The 20579-nt window shown below is 39.8% G+C and overlaps 1 protein-coding gene across 2 annotated transcripts in view; it reads right to left on the bottom strand.

Annotated features, from left to right (window-relative positions):
- Positions 1 to 20579, bottom strand: part of zmp:0000000755 (phosphofurin acidic cluster sorting protein 2) — a 112073-nt gene that overhangs the window by 22166 nt on the left and 69328 nt on the right. For both annotated transcript variants that reach the window (XM_061910678.1, XM_061910679.1), the window contains exons 5-15: positions 16939 to 17101; positions 16222 to 16313; positions 14502 to 14582; positions 14137 to 14196; positions 12346 to 12497; positions 8884 to 8977; positions 7204 to 7287; positions 2846 to 2973; positions 2569 to 2701; positions 2386 to 2490; positions 2159 to 2265 (exon numbers count right to left, since the gene is read on the bottom strand). In XM_061910678.1, the coding sequence (XP_061766662.1) occupies positions 2159 to 2265; positions 2386 to 2490; positions 2569 to 2701; positions 2846 to 2973; positions 7204 to 7287; positions 8884 to 8977; positions 12346 to 12497; positions 14137 to 14196; positions 14502 to 14582; positions 16222 to 16313; positions 16939 to 17101 (1199 nt within the window). The remainder of the gene's footprint in view (positions 1 to 2158; positions 2266 to 2385; positions 2491 to 2568; positions 2702 to 2845; positions 2974 to 7203; positions 7288 to 8883; positions 8978 to 12345; positions 12498 to 14136; positions 14197 to 14501; positions 14583 to 16221; positions 16314 to 16938; positions 17102 to 20579) is intronic.

Genomic DNA, 20579 nt, shown 5'->3' with positions numbered 1-20579 from the left:
GTTAGGAAAGGTGGCAATGAATACCAATTAAGTTGAGGAATGCTCATCAAAAACGTATTTGGAACATCCCACAGAAGTGCAGGCTAATTGGGAACATGTGGGTGCCATGACTGGATATAAAAAGTAGCTTCCATAAAATGTTAAGTAATTCACAAACAAGGAAGGGGCGAGGATCACCAATTTGTAAGCAAATTTTCAAACAGTTTTAGAACATTTCTCAACGAGCTATTGCAAGGAATTTAGGGATTTTACCATCTGCGGTCCGTAAAATCATCAAAAGGTTCAGAGAATCTGGAGAAATCACTGCACGTAAGCGATGATATTACGGACCTTTGATCCCTCAGGAGGTACTGCATCAAAAACCGACATCAGTGTGTAAAGGAAATCACCAAATGGGTTTAGGAACACTTCAGAAAACCACTGTCAGTAACCACAGTTGGTCGCTACATCTGTAAGTGCAAGTTAAAACTCTACTATGCAAAGCCAAACCCATTTATCACCTAGGAACGCAGCCAGCTTCGCTGGGCCCGGGCTCATCTAAGATGGACTGATGCAAAGTGGAAAAGTGTTCTGTGGTCTGACAAGTCCACATTTAAAATTATATTTAGAAACTAAGAGGAAAATAACCATGCGAAATTTTTATAGGCGCAAAGTTCAAAAGCCAGGATCTGTGATGGTATGGGGGTGTATTAGTGCCCGAGGCATGGGTAACTTATACATCTGTGAAGGCACAATTAATGCTGAAAGGTACAAACAGCTTCTGGAGCAACATCTGTTGTCATCCAAGCAACGTTATCCTGGTTGCCCCTGCTTATTTCAGCAAAACAATGCCAAGCCACGTGTTACAACAGCGTGGGTTCGTAGTAAAAGAGTGCGGGTACTTTCCTGGCCCGCCTGCAGTTCAGACATGTCTCCCATCGAAAATGTGTGGCGCATTATGAAGCGTAATATACGACGACAAGACCCCGGACTGTTGAACAACTTAATCTGTACATCAAGCAAAAATGGTAAAGAATTCTACTTTCAAAGCTCCAACAATTAGTTTCCTCAGTTACCAAATGTTTATTGAGTGTTGTTTGTATAACATGTGATGTAACACAGTGGTGGACATGCCCTTTCCCAACTACTTTGGCATGTGTAGCAGCCAAAAATTTCTAAGTTAAATATTATTTGAAAAAAAAAAAAAAAGTTTATGAGTTTGAACATCTAATATCTTCTCTTTGTAGTGCATTCAATTGAATATGGGTTAAAAATGATTTGCAAATCATTGTATTCCGTTTATATTTACATCTAACACAATTTCCCAACTCATATGGAAACGGGTTTGTACACACATACATATAAATATATATATATATATATATATATATCCATCCATCCATCCATTTTCTACCGCTTATTCCCTTTCGGGGTCGCGGGGGGCGCTGGCGCCTATCTCAGCTACAATCGGGCGGAAGGCTGGGTACACCCTGGACAAGTCGCCAGCTCATCGCAGGGCCAACACAGATAGACAGACAACATTCACACTCACATTCACACACTAGGGCCAATTTAGTGTTGCCAATCAACCTATCCCCAGGTGCATGTCTTTGGAAGTGGGAGGAAGCCGGAGTACCCGGAGGGAACCCACGCATTCACGGGGAGAACATGCAAACTCCACACAGAAAGATCCCGAGCCTGGATTTGAACCCAGGACTGCAGGACCTTCGTATTGTGAGGCAGACGCACTAACCCCTCTGCCACTGTGAAGCCATATATATATATATATATATATATATATATATATATATATATATATATATATATATATATATATACACACATAACGACAAATATATACACACAGTATATATATTCACACTATGGTGTTGTCAAGGTGTGCAGTTTTTTACTAAAATAGGCACTTTTGTCAAAGCCAGAACCAATCATTCATGTTTACATTTGTTCTTATAGGGAATGCTGCTTCACTATATAAACTTTCGGTTCGCAAACCATGTTCAAGAATCAATTAAGTTTGTGAAACGAGTACTGTACTGTAGAACACTCTTCAGCAAACTATGACAACATCAGGGTATTGTGACAAGCAAGATGTTATTATTTAATTACCTTTTTGCTTTAGCCATTATTAATGAGTATGAGTAGGCATGACATGACTCACAATCTCTGAATGCGAGTAACAATGGTGTTGAAGGCGGCCTGGACGTCTGCAGCTGAGCAAGTGGACACAATGGGCTGGGCCTGTTCATGAAGCAACTCAGCTACGTACTGCATTGATACATATAAAAGAAAACAATCAATAATCATACTATTTATTCCTCTTGGGGGTACAACCTCCGCTTAGAAAACACCTGCTTGCAAGTAGACAGGCTGGGGACAAACACATACCTGTCCTTGCCACTCCATGGTGTTGATGAGGATGATGCTCTCTGGCAAGCGTTCATCAGAGATGAGGATCTGGTTCAGTTGGTCGTACACAGACTTCCTGGGAACCTTTTGGACCCATCAATGGACATCATGGTCTTAGAAAAACAGTGTCTCACCACTGCAAGCTGATTTTGAGCTGTTTACCTGTGCTATAAGTCGCAACTCTGGGGAACACTCGCTGTCTATGCTGCTGGTCCGGTCGCTTTGGGCCTTGGAATTCTGTCTGTCTTTCATTGAGGTGCTGCGCGGACGCCTCTGCAGCCTGTTCTCCATTTTACTGAAAATATGATTAAGAACAAGTAGCTGAACAAGAAGATATAAATAAGAATGAACACAATCCAGCTGTATATTATGCATATAATAACTATGTGCATTTAGAAGGTTGCGTGCAGAAATCCAGATGTAGCGCTCGGCCGTGTACCTCGGAGACATGTGGTTTTGGGACTCTGTCTTGCAAAGCTTGCCAACAGTGCTAGTTATCCGTTCAGTGTTGCCATCCCAGTTGCTCACCTCCCCTGGCCCTGGTCCGCTGTCATCTGCTTCTGGCTCCTTAGACAAAACAAGAAAGAAATGATGAGCCAAAGGGATTGCAGAGAAGTGATGTTCGTCACATAACATGTACTTTCATGCCCCATGGAACCCGCCCAAGTTTCTCTCCCAGGCTTCGGGCTAGGTTCTGTATCTCGTAGTGCATTTGGAGCCAGCATTTGAGCAGTTGTGGGAAAGAGGTCAGGCAGAAGGATGTGGTCGAGGTGACAAGACTGCTGTACTTCAAATATATTTAAAAGAGCAAAGCAGAGGGATGGCAACACAGTACTCAAAGGTGTAGCCAATAGGAAACAAATACTATAGTCTTCATTTGTTAAGTTTCATACAGCACAGGGTTTCAATGTCCACTCTTCAACAATCAATAAAATTACTTTTGCAACATTACATACAGTAAACAAGCAAAGTATAGTACAGTTTTTATGTGACCAACTGTAATTAAAGGCCTACTGAAATGATATTTTCTTATTCAAAACGGGGATAGCAGGTCAATTCTATGTGTCATACTTGATCATTTCGCGATATTGCTATATTTTTGCTGAAAGGATTTAGTAGAGAACATCGACGATAAAGTTCGCAACTTTTGGTCGCTAATAAAAAAAGCCTTGCTTGTACTGGAAGTAGCAGACGATGTGCGCGTGAAGTCACTGGTTGTAGGGCTCCTCACATCCTCACATTGTTTATAATCATAGCCACCAGCAGCAAGAGCAATTCGGACAGAGAAAGCCGCTATTTCCCTATTAATTTGAGCGAGGATGAAAGATTTGTGGATGAGGAAAGTTGGAGTGAAGTACTGGGAAAAAAAAAGGTGACGGCAGTGGGAGCGATTCAGATGTTATTAGACACATTTACTAGGATAATTCTGGAAAATCCTTTATTTGCTTATTGTGTTACTAGTGTTTTGGTGAGATTATAAAGTCATACCTGAAAGTCGGAGGGCTGCGGTGACCGCCAGTGTCTCGGAGAGAAGCCATATGGAGGAGCCAAGAAAGTCACAGCTGCCTTTTTGACAGCTGCTGCAGGAGGACGCAAACTTCGCTCAAGTCTTCAGTAAGAGCCGACTTAATATCACAATTTTGTCATCCAAAAACTTGCTGGTTGACATGTGGTAGAGAAACATGTTCGCTTGACCGCTCCGTTCCATATTAAAGCCTCACAACAATCAAAGAAACACCGGCTGTGTTTTGGTCTCTTAAGGCAGCTGCAATTAGGGCTGGGCGATATTGCCTTTTTTTAATATCGCGATATTTTAAGGCCATATCGCGATATACGATATATATTACGATACTTTGCCTTGGCCTTGAATGAACACTTGATGCATATAATCACAGCAGTATGATGATTCTATGTGTCTACATTAAAACATTCTTGTTCATACTGCATTCATATATGCTACTTTTAAACTTTCATGCAGAGAGGGAAATCACAACTAATTCAATTGACCAAAAGTGTATTTATTAAAGTTATTAAGCAATTGCACAAACATTCAAGTCATTTCCAAAACATAAATTGCAAGATTGTCAGAGACATTTTAAGTGTCAAATAAAAATGAGCTGCATAATAGGAAATCAAATAGTATTCATCCTTCACTATGTGGTATGTTAGTTACTAAGGTTATGAAATTCTCTTCATTCTCTAGCAAGTGACTTTTCAAATGATTCTACATATTAGCAGTAATGCTACTTTTTATAGCAACGCTTTTTCCCCCCACACTTGACACATTACAGTTGTCTGTTCGACATATTCCCACTTGAAGCCGAACCACCGCCAGACGATGGAAACCCTGCTGTTTTTCTTGGGAATTAAGTCTTCCTTCATTTGTTACCAGATCCGCAGCCTCTTTCTCTCGTACGGCTACGTTAGCAGCTAACGTTAGCCACACTGCTAGCTCTCTGCCCTGCAATGGCGTGTATGTGACATGTGACGTGTCAGTTTGTGACGAATGTGCGCCTGTTTGTCAGCGAGGAGACACGGGAAAGAGCGAGGAGAGCCTGAAATGTACACCAGCAGCTAAAAGTCCTGCGTGACAATGTATACTCGAATATCACGATATAGTCATTTTCTATATCGCACAGAGACAAACCCGCGATACATCGTATATATCGATATATCGCCCAGCCCAAGCTGCAATCCACCGCTTTCCACCAACAGCATTTTTCTTTATCGTCTCCATTAATAATTGAACAAATTGCAAAAGATTCAGCAACACAGATGTCCAAAATACTGTGTAATTATGTGATTGAAGCAGACGACTTTTAGCCGTGAGTGGTGCTGGGCTAAAATGTCCGTTCCAACTAATAACGTCACAAGCACGCGTCAATATAAGCGTCTTCATTCCGCGACGTTTTCAACAGGATACCTCGCGGGAAATTTTAAATTGCAATTTAGTAAACTAAAAAGGCCGTATTGGCATGTGTTGCAATGTTAAGATTTCATCATTGATATATAAACTATCAGACTGCGTGGTCGGTAGTGGTGGGTTTTAGTAGGCCTTTAATGGCACTGCTGTGACATTTTTATGCATAAAATGCAGCGTAATGTTATATTATCAATGTAAAACAAAGACACAGCTAAGCCCGAGGTAATCATTTTCAGCAACCAAAGCATCGCACTTTAACAGTCAGATTAGACAATAAATGTCTGTATGATATGTGTTATTGTTACACAACTCTGTGCTCAGCAGAAGTTCACTACATTTCCTAGCTGCTGCAGAGCAAACCACCCTTCAGCTCATAAGGTCATTTTTAAACCAGGGAAAACAATTTTCCAATTTTGTTTTATGGTCAACTTAAAGGCCTGCTGAAATGAGATTTTCTCATTCAAACGGGGATAGCAGGTCCATTCTATGTGTCATACTTGATCATTTCGCGATATTGCCATATTTTTACTGAAGGATTTAGTAGAGAACATCGACGATAAAGTTTGCAACTTTTGGTCGCTAATAAAAAAGCCTTGCCTGTATCGGAAGTAGCAGACGATGTGCGCGTGACGTCACCGGTGTGAGGGCTCCTCACATACTCACATTGTTTACAATGTGAGCCACCAGAAGTAAGAGCAATTTGGACCGAGAAAGCGCAATTTCCCCATTAATTTCAGCGAGGATAAAAGATTCGTGGATGAGGAAAGTTAGAGTGAAGCACTTTTTTTTAATAAAAAGGCGACGCTCCAGGCGGCGGCAGTGGGAGCGTTTCAGATGTAATTAGACACATGTACTAGGATGATTCTGGAAAATCCCTTATCTGCTTATTGTGTTAATAGTATTTTAGTGAGGTTATTAAGTCATACCTGAAAGTCGGATGGCTGTGGTGAACGCCAGTGTCTCTGAGAGAAGCCGAGGAGCCAAGATCACAGCTGCCTTTTTGAGCTTCAGGATGAGGTCGCGTAATCCACTCAAGTCTCCGGTAAGAGCCAACTTTATATCACAATTTTCCCATCCAAAAACGTGCTGGGTGACGTAGAGAAACATGTTCGCTTGACCACTCTGTGTTAAAGCTTTACAACAAACAAAGAAACATCGGCTGTGTTGCGGTGCTAAAGGCAGCGGCAATACACCGATTTCCACCAACAGCATTCTTATTTGACGTGTCCATTATTAATTGAACAAATTGCAAAAGATTCAGCAACACAGATGTCCAAAATACTGTGTAATTGCGCGATGAAAAGAGACGACTTTTAGCCGTAAGTGGTGCTGGGCTAAAATGTCCAATAATGTCACAAACACGCGTCATCATTCCGCAACGTTTTCAACAGGAAACTCTGCGGGAAATTTAAAATTGTAATTTAGTAAACTAAAAAGGCCGTATTGGCATGTGATGCAATGTTAAGATTTCATCATTGATATATAAACTATCAGACTGCGTGGTCGATAGTAGTGGGTTTCAGTAGGCCTTTAAAATGCATGGCTGTAAATGAAAACAATGTTGACCACCAGGCATCCTCCAATTGTTTGTGATACTGTATATTCACCACATAAAGGAACAGCTTTAAAAAAAAACAAAAAAAACTTTCTTTGAAAAAAAACTAGTTAGATATTTTGTTGTACTCAAATTAACTGATTCAATTGATCATTTCTGACAGTGGATCCATGCCTGCCGTTGCATGCCCCACCCTCCTTAGTTTCTTCCCGGAAAATTGTAATACCCGCGAGAGGAAAAGGACACTCCAGTTTCAAGGGTAAAGGGATAACATGCTCAAGGGACATTCGGGCAAAGTAAGCGCTGTACTAAAACATACCGCAATGGTTGTGTCTTTGATGCCGTCTTCTTGATAGCAAGCCCCTTGGACTTTACATCTGTCCACAGTGAGAAAGTCTCCACTCTGAGGAATAAAGACATTCACTCATAATTTGACAGTTGCAATATGTGGAGTTCACTTTTGTGATTAACAAAACTGCACACAACAATAGCTCAGTGACATTTGTAGAGCGTCGATCCAGAAATAGTACTGAAAGCCTGTTTACTACGGGTGGGACAATATGATATCGTGATGTATTGTATCGTTAGCTTTCACGCTATCGTATCAACACCCTGAAAAAAATTGGACCTGAAGTAATGTGAATTTTGCAGTTTTTCATGTTCTATCTACACAACTAATAAAAACCTGTTCTGTTACAATAACACCACAATACACTGCTCCTTTTGTTTTTTTATGGCTTTACCTTTCAGGAAACACATGGTGACAGCCTAGGAAAATGTATGTTATATTTTAAACAGATAATTGCCAATAGATAGATAGATAGATAGTACTTTATTTATTCCTTCAAGAGAGTTCCTTGAGGAAAATTAACATTTTCAGCACAATCCCATTCAAGATCAGACAAACATTACAGGGAGACAGAACAGGATCGCTGACGGGTCTGCCGACTTCGGGCGCCCCTTATAAAAAAGTATATTAATTAAGTAATAGTGGTACTGCTGAGAGATTAACACAAGTCAGATTCATATAAGTAAATTCACAATTAATCAATAAATTGAAATTAATTTCAATGTTCTATTATTTTAATTTACTCTCTGTGCTGTTATGTGTTTACCTCTATTAGGTCATTGTGCCACATTTGTTTTGATTGTTTTACGGGAGCTCTTAAACTTTCAGGAGAAGCCTAATCAGGGAAAGGGGTTGCATATTTGTTTGGGCTTAAAACCTGCATGACATCTGTTTTGTATTCATATGAAATAATGTCTACAATAGGGCAAAAAAGTTTGTGGGCCACTGTGCTAATGTACATAAGCTTTTTGATTTGTGGTTGAGTACATCTCGTATCAGGAACCAATATGTTCCATTTGGTGCATTAACTTTGGAGACACTTATTTGACAAAATGGATGACTGTTTCATCCTGGAATGTCCTGCGTTCTTTTGTACAAGCTAAAATAGATTCCAATATATTTATAAAGAGCCCACCCTCACCCCGCCTCTCTCAAAGTCAGACACAACATGTCTCTCTACCTTGCTCTCTTTCTTCCTCAGCCCTTCTTTAATCAAACAGATCATAAATCTACGAGTAGAAGTTCAGAGAATGCTTCATCCAATCTCCCTGGATGACAGCCTATTTGTGTGCGTGTTGATGATAGTGTAGAGGGCATCTAGTCATTATAAATACTAGAGGGATAAATAGGGTAAGAACAAGCCCTTACCCTATTCAGCAGCAGAGGGGGCTATCTGGCAAGACCTCCCCCATTCCCTGATTTTTTTTATCATGGTTCTTGGGAATCCCTGAAATAGTGGAGGCTCCAGGGCTGTGAGGCATTTATAAGTGTACACTACCAGGGGGCAATTACTTTACATAACACTGCTGGACAATATGATCCTGTCCGGCACCAGCAGGAGGAAGAACTTTATGGCTAAACACCAGGTCTGATAGGAACCAGAGCAGTTTGCTATTACTGTAACAATTGAGTGCCTGGTGATCGACTTACAGAATATGACATCTCTCTCTGTTGGCTTTTTTGGCTGTGTATACTTCCGATCTCTGTCTGGGAGCTGGAGTGAGACATTCCCTCAAAAAACGGCCTGGAAACCAAAAGATTAGAACTTCAGAATAATAAAAAAGAAGATGACATCATCGTCTTCTTATAATAATAATGTTTGATATCCTCCTGAGAACCAGAATCTTCGCCACTGTTTTAAATTTTTTTTTTTTTTCTCCCAGATTTACGTATAAGTTTCTGGGTAAAAAATGGACTGTAACACAAAGCAAATGTCCACTGCAGAGGTTGCTGGTTCGTAAGAGGATGACAATGGCGTGGAAACTTATTAGAGAGATTATACCATACTTCAATTGCAATCCTTCCCACTAATGGGAAGTATATGAGTTACTTTGCGCTGTCAAAGTAAGCACATCAGCATTACTTCAGCTGTGTTTACATTTGCTGGACTGACGGTCTCAAGACTGGGTTCATGCTGATACGATCATATTTCTCTGCAAAACCCATTAGGCTGTAAGTAGTTCTTTATTATGTGGCATATACATTCAATAGGAGTACTGTAAGTTTAGGTGGGCCTCATACTAATTTTAGCATGTCTTTGTTCAACATACAACACAGATAAACAGGTAAGCCTGGACCAATAGTCAATAAATCAACTAATCGGGTAATAAATGAAAATGAACTCAACTTTGCCGTCATGGATATATTGCAAGAGTTTGTTTTTCTAGTCTCTTGCTTTCAAACAGGGCACAAGATAGAGGTGGGAATCTTTGGGCTCCTCATGATTCGATTACGATTCAGGGGCTACGATTTGAATATTGATGCATCTTTAATTAATATTTAATTCATGCAGTTTTACATTTCTTTTCGTTTCACTAAATAAGCATTCATCACTTGCAACTTTTAAAAACAGTGGATATGTATTACAAACCCCGTTTCCATATGAGTTGGGAAATTGTGTTGGATGTAAATATAAACTGAATACAATGATTTGCAAATCCTTTTCAACCCATATTCAATTGAATGCACTACAAAGACAAGATATTTGATGTTCAAACTCATAAACTTTTTTTTTTTTGCAAATAATAATTAACTTAGAATTTCATGGCTGCAACACGTGCCAAAGTAGTTGGGAAAGGGCATATTCACCACTGTGTTACATCACCTTTTCTTTTAACAAAACTCAATAAACGTTTGGGAACTGAGGAAACTGATTGTTGAAGCTTTGAAAGTGGAATTCTTTCCCATTCTTGTTTTATGTAGACCTTCAGTCATTCAACAGTCCAGAGTCTCCGCTGTCGTATTTTACGCTTCATAATGCGCCACACATTTTCCGTGGGAGACAGGTCTGGACTGCAGGCGGGCCAGGAGGGTACCCGCACTCTTTTACTACGAAGCCAAGCTGTTGTAACACGATGCTTGGCATTGTCTTGCTGAAATAAGCAGGGGCATTCATGTTAACGTTGCTTGGATGACAACATATGTTGCTCCAAAACCTGTATGGACCTTTCAGCATTAATGGTGCCTTCACAGATGTGTAAGTTACCCATGCCTTGGGCACTAATACACCCCCATACCATCACAGATCCTGGCTTTTGAACTTTGCGCCTATAACAATCCGAATGGTTATTTTCCTCTTTGTTCCGGAGGACACCACGTCTTCTGTTTCCAAATATATTTTGAAATGTGGACTCGTCAGACCACAGAGCACCACAGTCCATTTTAGGTGAGCTCGGTCCCAGCGAAGCCGGCAGCGTTTCAGGGTGTTGTTGATAAATAGGTTTGGCTTTGCATAGTTGAGTTTTAACTTGCACTCACAGATGTAGCGACCAACTGTTGTTACTGACAGTGGTTTTCTGAATTGTTCCTGAGCCCATGTGGTGATATCCTTTACACACTGATGTCGGTTTTTGATGCAGTACCGCCTGAGGGTTCAAAGGTCCGTAATATCATTGCTTATGTGCAGTGATTTCTCGAGATTCTCTGAACCTTTAGATGATTTTACGGACCGTAGATGGTAAAATACCTAAATTCCTTGCAATAGCTCGTTGAGAAATGTTGTTCTATAACTGTTCGACAATTTGCTTACAAAGTGGTGACCCTCGCCCCATACTTGTTTGTGAATTACTTAGCATTTCATGGAGGCTGCTTTTATACCCAATCATGGCACCCAACTGTTCCCAATTAGCCTGCACACCTGTGGGATGTTCCATATCAATCAATATAAGTGTTTGATGAGCATTCCTCAACTTTATCAGTATTTATTGCCACCTTTCCCAACTTCTTTGTCACGTGTTGCTGGCATCAAATTCTAAAGGTAATGATTATTTGCAAAAAAAAAATGTTTATCAGTTTGAACATCAAATATGTTGTTTTTGTAGCATATTCAACTGAATATGGGTTGAAAATGATTTGCAAATCATTGTATTCAGTTTATATTTACATCTAACACAATTTCCCAACTCATATGGAAACGGGATTTGTAAAAAACAGTTGAATTAATTACTTTTACATTTATTTAATAAATGGAAATGTGTGCAAAACTGAAACATAAGTACCCTAAAATTAAGGAGCTGGTCAGGTCTCTCTGTGATGTGGTTTGCTGCGGTCGGTCAAATTTTAGAACTGTCTGCATTCATGTATTGAATTTACAATTGCCCATGTCAGAATTACAATGCATCTAAAAATCTATTATTTCGCCAGCCTCTATAGTAAATGAGGGTTCACTCTGTGCATAACGCTGAGAGCTGAGAGTGCTGAATTAAATGAACAGAGAACATCTTCTTGTCAGTCATCTATAATCTCAAATCTAAGTGGGCAGAGGAGGGACTGCTAGTTTACACAGAATGCATGGTCAGAAAGTGTCGCTAGAGAGAAGCACTGTGAGGTCACACAAATTAGGAGGAAAAAATATGATTGCAAAGCCAAATGTCCGGTGTGGGAATATTTCAACTTCAAACAAGTGAGCAAGTATGCCCAATTCGTTGGAAAGTGGTGGCAACAAAAAAGAAAAGAAAAAAACACCCTGTTTTTCCAACTGCACTTCAAGATGTTCAATATTATTGAGGTAACATTTTTGCTAACGGAGGTTGAGAGTCAATTTTATTTTATTGTTTACTTATTTCGGATAATTAACAGTTATTGACCTTCCAAAATATACAATAGTAAAATAGTAAATAAGAAATAAAAGTTTATTGCAAATAAAAAAATCATAATATTTTCATTATTAATATTATTTTTAATGTTGCATAAATTAAGATCACGTTAGTGTTTAACTTGGTCTGAAAATAATGCTGACAATAATATTATTTGTCTGTTAATAATTTTTTGGGGGCAATATATCTTCCAGCAAAATTCATTAATTGGCCCTTGCCTACAAACAATCACATCTAAGAAAAAATCATTTTGATCATTCAATCAATGTTTTGAAGAAACAACATCGTGCAAACTTACTTGAGCTTAGGTTTGGGTGTGCTCAAGACACTCTCATTGTCTTCCATCTCTGGTCCGCTGTCACTCTGGTTGTACACCTCAACACTGTCATAGAGTAAGTCCAGATCCTCCTCTACTTCCTGGGTCTGATCTACCGGGTCAGAGTCTAGGACCTGCCACAAAGGATAGAGCCATGGTGAAACAAATCAGTAAGCTTGTAAACATGGATTAAAACAAGGAAGAGATTAATTGACTGGTGGTGCACAACCTGTAATCACTTATACAGCTATGCTGATTGGATTAATAATGCATGACAATGATGAATACTGAATGCTAGTAAAATTATAAATACACCCAAGACTCTGTCCTATGATGGCCAATTGGAAGGTAGGTAGAAACCGACAGGGTTGAACTTTGATCTGCTGGCTTCACAGTGGGGATGTATATTATAGGAAGTGCACACAGGATGGCTTTTGGACTAATCAGGTGATTAATGCCACTCCCTAAGTGCAGAAGCTGTCAGGGAGCAGATAAACACAGTCTGTCCCTTCTATGCCTCCTGGCTATGTATTTATAGAGCAGCGGCCATGCACACTGCCTAGCCACAAGGAAAGGATTAGTGACAAGAAACACGATAAAAAATCATCAGGCTAGCTGAAGCGTGCAGAAGCATCCAGTGAAGCAGAACTCCAATGCTGCCTCGCAAACATTTCATGACACGAAAGCGCTCAGAAAGATGCTAATGGCTTTAATTATTATGAACTAGGATTTGATTGCCCTGTAAAGTTGGGCAGAGTTCAACTTGATCATCAATTAACTGTGATAGTATCACCAGAGTGCTAGTTAAAACAGAAAAACATTAATTAGGCTTTGTAACTGGATCAGCATGGGAGTTGAACAATGTGCAAAAATTGTGTTAGCAAAGGAAGAAGAACTCTAAAACATCCACATCTGTATGCATAACAAGCAACAGAAAATCTTACTCAAGCATACTTTGTATTAATCTTTCAATATATGTAAACCTTATATTTCCTATTGTTTTAAATTAATGTTATTCACTTTAACATTAACATTTACCCACAATTATCGTACTACAATGATATTCCACAAGTAATATCCATCCTCAAATATACCACATTAAAAAATGCAACTTTTATGTTGTAATGTATGGATGAAAAAGGAGTTGAAAAAAGGTTGAAATAATGCAAAGGAAAACATGCTTCAGAATTTCATGGATCAATAGGGATAATTATCCTCTACCATAATGTGCTAATGGACATCTTGAGGTTGGTGCATATGAAATGTTTCCTTCCTTCCTGGCCTGATTACAAGATCTTAACATTATGTACAGTCTACTTTTATTTAAAATGACAACCCAAATCTAAATAGGCCAGTCATACAATCCAACATTTATCATTAGATTAAGTAGGAGAATACATCCCTTAATGGATTCATCGTAAAAGAATTGCTGCTAATGGGAATCTATGAATCATACATTCATGAGGGGGGAGGTAATGCAGCCTAGCACCATAATGATGCTTGAACCTCTTTGTTTTTTTCACCTTCTCTGTCAGGAATATATTAGCAACAATTGAGCTTGATGATGTTTAATCTGTCAATACCGATAAGAGAAGAGATTTTACCACTGCAACTGAATATTACAGCAGTCTTATTAAAAGCTCCAACAGAAGACAGACAAATCTCAAGCAGAGGCAGTTCCTCTATAAAGTTCCTCTGGTACTTTACTTCCACCTTGAACATGTTGTCTTTGGTGTCATTCAAGTCATTGCAACTTATCATTTGTCAACTCACCTCATCTGTTACCTTGAACCGCTTCAGCAAGGCCACAAACTTCTGCTTGAAGTTTGGTTGCTGCAACAGAATAACACCAATGTAATCAGGATAAAAGAAAAAATGCCTGCAATGATTCAAAATCGTGATGACTCGGTGGCTCTGATTTATATGAACTGTCCACTTGATTATGCATTCACAGTCACATTGTAGAGACCTTTCTACACGGAATTCATTTACATGCTCAGCCACATCCTACTAATGGCTTGTACAAATGGAACACACGGTGTACTTATTCTAAAAGCTTCTATAACAGAAAACAGTAGCCTTGGTTATTCCTGTGGTCAATGATTAGCGAGCATGTGGCAGAAGAGGTGGCAACTAACCCTTGTCATGGATGTGGTTCGTATCATTTTCCTCCGCGCTTTCTTGGGCTTCCGGACTTCATCGTCTTCGTCATAAAGATCCTGGAGCATAGAAAAGAGAGACAAAAAATGGCCTGATGTATTTCATACAGGTCAAAGTACAAAAAAGTTTTCCAGTGGAACTTTTGACTAGGGCTCCTACCTGTGGCGAGACCAACTTCTGGCTAACAAGACTAACAGCTAGCATTCTAACAACTAGCATGCTACTAACTAGTGTAGTTACCCTGTATTAACAAAGGGACATCAGTTGCTTCAAGAGACAGTTCTTTAAGTACTAAATCTCCATGTCAAAATGCTAAAGCGGGCACCTTGCAAGGTAGGTACTATGTGTATGTAAAGTCATTGCTGCCATCTATATTAATGTTGGGAGAATCCCGAAAAAATGTCAATGCTAACAATACTAGTAGGTAGTATGCTAACAGTTAGCAATCTATATTGTGATAAAAATAGGACCATATTTAGCTTCAGTGGAATGTTAAAAGAGTGCTAAGATTCAATGCAATATACAAAATGCTAAAGCTAACGCCTACTATAGTATTACACTTCCACCTAGTATAGTAACGTGAACGTTACTTCCTGACTGAAACCTATTTTGAAGGGGACCTATGATGATTATTTTCTTTTCTGACATAAATGTTGCTACAATGTTGGAAATTCATGTTAAACAATGCCAAAGCATCAAATCATAAGGTTCATGCATTTGGGCATGGCTCGGTTGGCAGAGCGGCCATGCTAGCAACTTGAGGGTTCCTGGTTCGATCCCCAGCTTCCGCCATCCGAGTCACCTACATGACACTTAATCTTTGCTCCTGATGGGTTGCGGTTAGGGCCTTGCATGGCAGCTCCCGTCATCAGTGTGTGAATGGGTGAATGTGGAAATAGTCTCAAAGCGCTTTGAGTACCTTGAAGGTACAAAAACGCTATACAAGTACAACCCATTTGGGCGTGAGCTTGCATTCAGTTTTGGATGCCACTTCCTGTGTTTTTTTTGCACTCTGGCTATTTTGTGATGTCACAGTGAGGTGGACGTACTTATTTGGACAACAGGTAGTAACGCTATCAGCCAGATGGGGAAGGTCTGTATGAGGAAAAATAATCTAATTGTGGCATGTGCACCATAACACTGACGTGCAACATTCAGTGACATAAATGCTGCTAAAAGCAGCTTTTTTATGCAGATCTGTATCGATCAGACAACATGCAAGTTTACCTAATGATGTGACCGGGTGAATCTATACAATGTGTTTTAAGTTTAATTTTGACTGTGTCTGGAAAAAAAAAAAAAGTAACGTTCTCCTTTAAGATTTATACATTTTCAAAAGATAAATTCTGATACTTTTGGTGAGGGTGGAGTTGGTTTCATTTGCAATCTGGAAACACCTCCACAAACAAATCTTGCAGACATAAATAGAAAGTAAAATACATGTGACAGAGGAGCAAGTTTTATGCAAAATATACACCAAAACATATGTAATACATATTATGTAGAGCACAAAGGACTGTTTCAAATATAGATGAATATCATAGTAAGTCTCCTTTAATTTTGGTAGAATCTCAACAAAATGTCAATGCTAAAAGACTATAGGTGTAACAATATTGTATCTTGTTTTTGCAATTAAAAAAGTTTTTTAAATACCCGTGCTTATTCTAAATAAGATTTGTATTTCTGTTTGGCCTTTACCTGGCCATGACCTGCATCATCACTGCCTTCTTGCTCTGATGAATAACTGTCATCGTCCTCCTCCGAATAGTTGTCCATGTCTGGAGAGCGATCTGAAGCAAACAAAAATAACCTTAGATTACAAGCTATATACCGTTAAAAGCTATCTAACAGCACATTTTACAGTGACCGAAGTAAAATACTTTGACTGTCGTCCTTTAAAACTACCATTAAAACCAGAGATGTACTTTTCTTCTTTAATCCCTTATTTCTAGTGTTTATTTTCTGTCTCATACTCCTAAATGGGATGGATATCATGAAGGATCACTGCAAAGAGCAGCACGATGTACTTTCTTTCTTTCAAAATGACACAGGCTTAATACTTGGTATATGAGCTCATCTGTTATGTTTGAGTGAACCCCTTAATAACAACCAGAAGAGTGAGGGACCAGCATAGCAGGATGAAGGCGTAGAGCCCAAGTCGAGCCAAATACACCCCCCACCCCCTGCTGTCCAGAATTAGAGTAGTGTAAAGTAATAGGCCTGACATCTGTTCAACTCAGACATCTACATTACTAGCATAGTAAAAGAAAGTCACATATTGTTGACCATTGGTGGAAGAGCGAGTATTAGACTTTGATACGCCACCAGTTGGAAAATGGGAGCCAAATGGTGGGAGGAACAAAAAAACTGAAAAATCAGTCAGGATTATTATCTGCAGGGGATGACGATGCCCACCTGAGGTTTTAGTCTTTCGGCCAGCTTGACCACTGCTGTCCTCGTGGTCTATGGGCTGGCTGGAAAGAGAGTACACGCTGATCTCCGCCACACGCACTGGCGCTTCCTTTACGTTGCTATGGAGACCCAGAATCTGGCCTCCGTCTGTCGGGTGTTGCATCACCTGAACATAAAGACATCAGAAGGTAAAAATAGACTTGCCAATTTCCCTAATCTTTCCTTCTGAATAGTTTTTCACAATATCTTAGACAATTAGGAAGAGTTCTTCTCATCCATCTCAATCTCAAGTCTTCTTTATCTGTGATAGAATCATGTCTCCTGCAACTTATACATGGATCAATCACTCAGCAGAGACATGCTGAAGCCAAAAGCAGACAGATTACTTGTTCTACAGGGCGGCAGGATGAAACAATGTTATCTCTATCTTCACAGAGCCATCACTGATTCAGGAGAGGTAGCTTCCATTACATTGCTTTACACCAAGCTGACAGCTCAGCAACCTCTAAATTAATCTTCATTGCAACAAAACAATTTCTTCCACCGAGATTGGCAAACAGACTAATTCCAATTTGCTTGTATCATGCAGTCAGATTTTATTCAAAGCACTATCTGGAGAGTCATTGTAATATTTCACTTGATGGATTTTTATAGGGGTAGTAGGATCATTTACCTCAAACTCTGGCCTGCGGAGTGATAGAGTGCTTGTTTTGCACACTGAAGGTTGTGTGTTGTACCCTGTCCAAGCATCCAAAAGAAGATACTGAACACTAAGTTGCTTCTGATTAAGTATCGGCCGATTATCGGTGCCGATATTTGGCATTTTGCCATATATCTGCATTTTGCCCTATATCGGCATCTGCCTTTTTTATGGGTATCAGCTCTTTTTTTTTTATATATATATATTTTGATATTGAATGGTAATATTTAATCTCTATTATAGCTATCATTTCAAATGTAACAATCATCAAACAAGAGTCTACCTTTTTTTTAATTTTTTTTTTTTTTAAATCCTATCCATTTTGTAATAAAGTGTAATATTGCACAGTGATCAGCCTGTCAATGTCAACGCTATCATTAAGGGATACAAATTATTTCGGGCGGTCCTGGCTAGATTTACGCCCTGGGCGAACTATGCCTTCCAAAAAACATTAACAGGAGCTGTGAAGTACACTGTAAAACTTCACCTTTCTTGCCTGCTTTGATGCAAAATCATCAATTACATCATCACACAAAATCTGTTGTGCAAGTGCATGATTGATGCTGATGATGGCAAGTCAAGACCAGGGACATCCGTGTGAAATTACACATGTGTTGCAAAGACAAACTAGACTAGGCTGCCAATGGGTGAAATTAATTGCATGACAAAATGCCTCAATTCTTATAGTTGCTATTTCAGGAAAACTAAAGAGCAAATACAGTCGTCTTCTGTGGCTAATAGCAACATATTAAGAAGAGGCTAATAGCCTATAGCCTAGTGTCACTCATTGAAATCTGCCTACTTTTATCTTGTGCCCATTTCTCCTGTTCTTTTTTTCTTCTAAACTGTGCACCTGATGGTATTTTACCTGATCCATTAGGAAAATAAAGACTCAACATAATCAGCTTATAACCTTTTGCCAACACTGTCCATTCTACTGTCAATAAACCGGAATCACATAGATCACTGCACAGGCTATAAAAAAAAAAATCACACAACTCATTTAATTACATGGTATATGGGTCTATTTTAATCTTTATGTTGGTGGGTACACTTATTTCCGCCTCAAGTTCTATATAAACTGAGGCGGGAATGTGCTGGCCCGTGGGTGAGATGGGAAAAGGTATTAATGACCTGCACCAGAGACAAATTTTGGAAAAAGGAGGATCAATCCTCCGTTCTACAAAATCAAACCGGCAAATTGACGCCCTTACCTTGGAGCAAATGTGGCGCCTTTTCAATATAAAAAGGGCCATCAATGGAAATGAGTTCTGGCCGAATGCAGCTGAGATAGGCTCCAGCAACCCCCGCAACCCGGAAAGGGACAAGCGGTAGTAAATGGATGGATGGATGGATGCATCTAAGGCTTCACGGTGGCAGAGGGGTTAGTGCATCTGCCTCACAATACGAAGGTCCTGAGTAGTCCTGGGTTCAATCCCGGGCTCGGGATCTTTCTGTGTGGAGTTTGCATGTCCTCCCCGAGAATAAGTGGGTTCTCTCCGGGTACTCCGGCTTCCTCCCACTTCCAAAGACATGCACCTGGGGATAGGTTGATTGGCAACACTAAATTGGCCCAAGTGTGTGAATGTGAGTGTGAATGTTGTCAGTCTATCTGTGTGTGCGACTTTTCCAGGGTGTAGCCGCCTTCTGCCCGATTGTAGCTAAGATAGGCACCAGCGCCCCCTGCGACCCCAAAGGGAATAAGCGGTAGTAAATGGATGGATGCATTTAAAACGTTAAGTGTTGGAGTTTGTAATTGTATTACTCAAAATGTTGACGGCAACATGTCACTGTTACTGGAAATTAATATCTGCTCCAAATATCGGTTATCGGCCTCCTTAACCACTAATAATCGGTATCGGCACTGAAAAAAACCTATCGATCGAATGGCACTTCTGATGCTGTGTTGTCAGAATGTGAATGTGATGACAGTGTTAACGCCCCAAAAACAGAAACATTTTGACTTATTAAAAAAATCTCCTGCCTTCTGCCCAAGTGCAGCTAGGATAAGCTCCAGGCCCCCTGCGACCCTAAAAGGGACAAGCAGTAGGAAATGGTTGGGTGTGTGGGAAAAATAAGATCTTTAATTTTTGTTTCTGAAAGACTTGTAAAACAATCTTAAAACAAATAATTTTCCCCATAACCTTTTATTTTTTACAAAAATGGCCTTAATCGTACTTTAAAATGTTCAGACAACGGTTGTGTATACTTGTAGTCTGAGGTACAAAAATTTGTCGATATAAATCATCAATAAACTTTAATAATAGACAATGAGTTAGCGCGACTGGCAACCAGCAGCAACAGGAATAGAAAAATTGCTGTGGCCACTGGTAACAGTACCGAGTTGAACCATTGAAATTAAGGGAACATTTCATGTCAGTACATCTGTGATGCAGAAGCATGTAAAACGGAGACTTGTCGAACATCTGGACGATGCGGTGTGCGACTCTACTTGATATGATAGGAAACTTTTTAGTTATTTTAGGGCTGGGCGATATGGCCTTTTATTAATATCTCGATATTTTTAGGCCAGGTTATACAATATATATCTGGATATTTTTCCTAAGCCTTGAATTAACACTTGATGCATATAATCACAGCAGTATGATGATTCTTTGTGTCCACATTAGCACATTGTTGTTCATACTGCATTAATATATCAATCCATCCATCCATCTTCTTCCGCTTATCCGAGGTCAGGTCGCGGGGGCAGCAGCCTAAGCAGGGAAGCCCAGACTTATACTTACATATTGTCGCGCGTGCAACATCATACGCCCTTGCAGAGCAGAGAGGTAGTGGAGTGGGTAACGTTAGCAGTGGCAAGTGGTGCAAGCAAAGCGGTGCGAGTGGTAATACGAGAGGGAAGGTGAGAATCTGGTAACAAATGGAGGAAGAATTAATTCCCAAGAAAAACAGCACGGGGTCCATCGTCTGGCAGTGGTTT

This window comes from Nerophis ophidion, linkage group LG09 (genome assembly GCF_033978795.1).
Source record: "Nerophis ophidion isolate RoL-2023_Sa linkage group LG09, RoL_Noph_v1.0, whole genome shotgun sequence".
Lineage (NCBI taxonomy): Eukaryota > Metazoa > Chordata > Actinopteri > Syngnathiformes > Syngnathidae > Nerophis > Nerophis ophidion.
The sequence above is the reverse complement of the archived record's forward strand: the minus strand, read 5'-3'. Positions and strand labels throughout refer to the sequence as shown.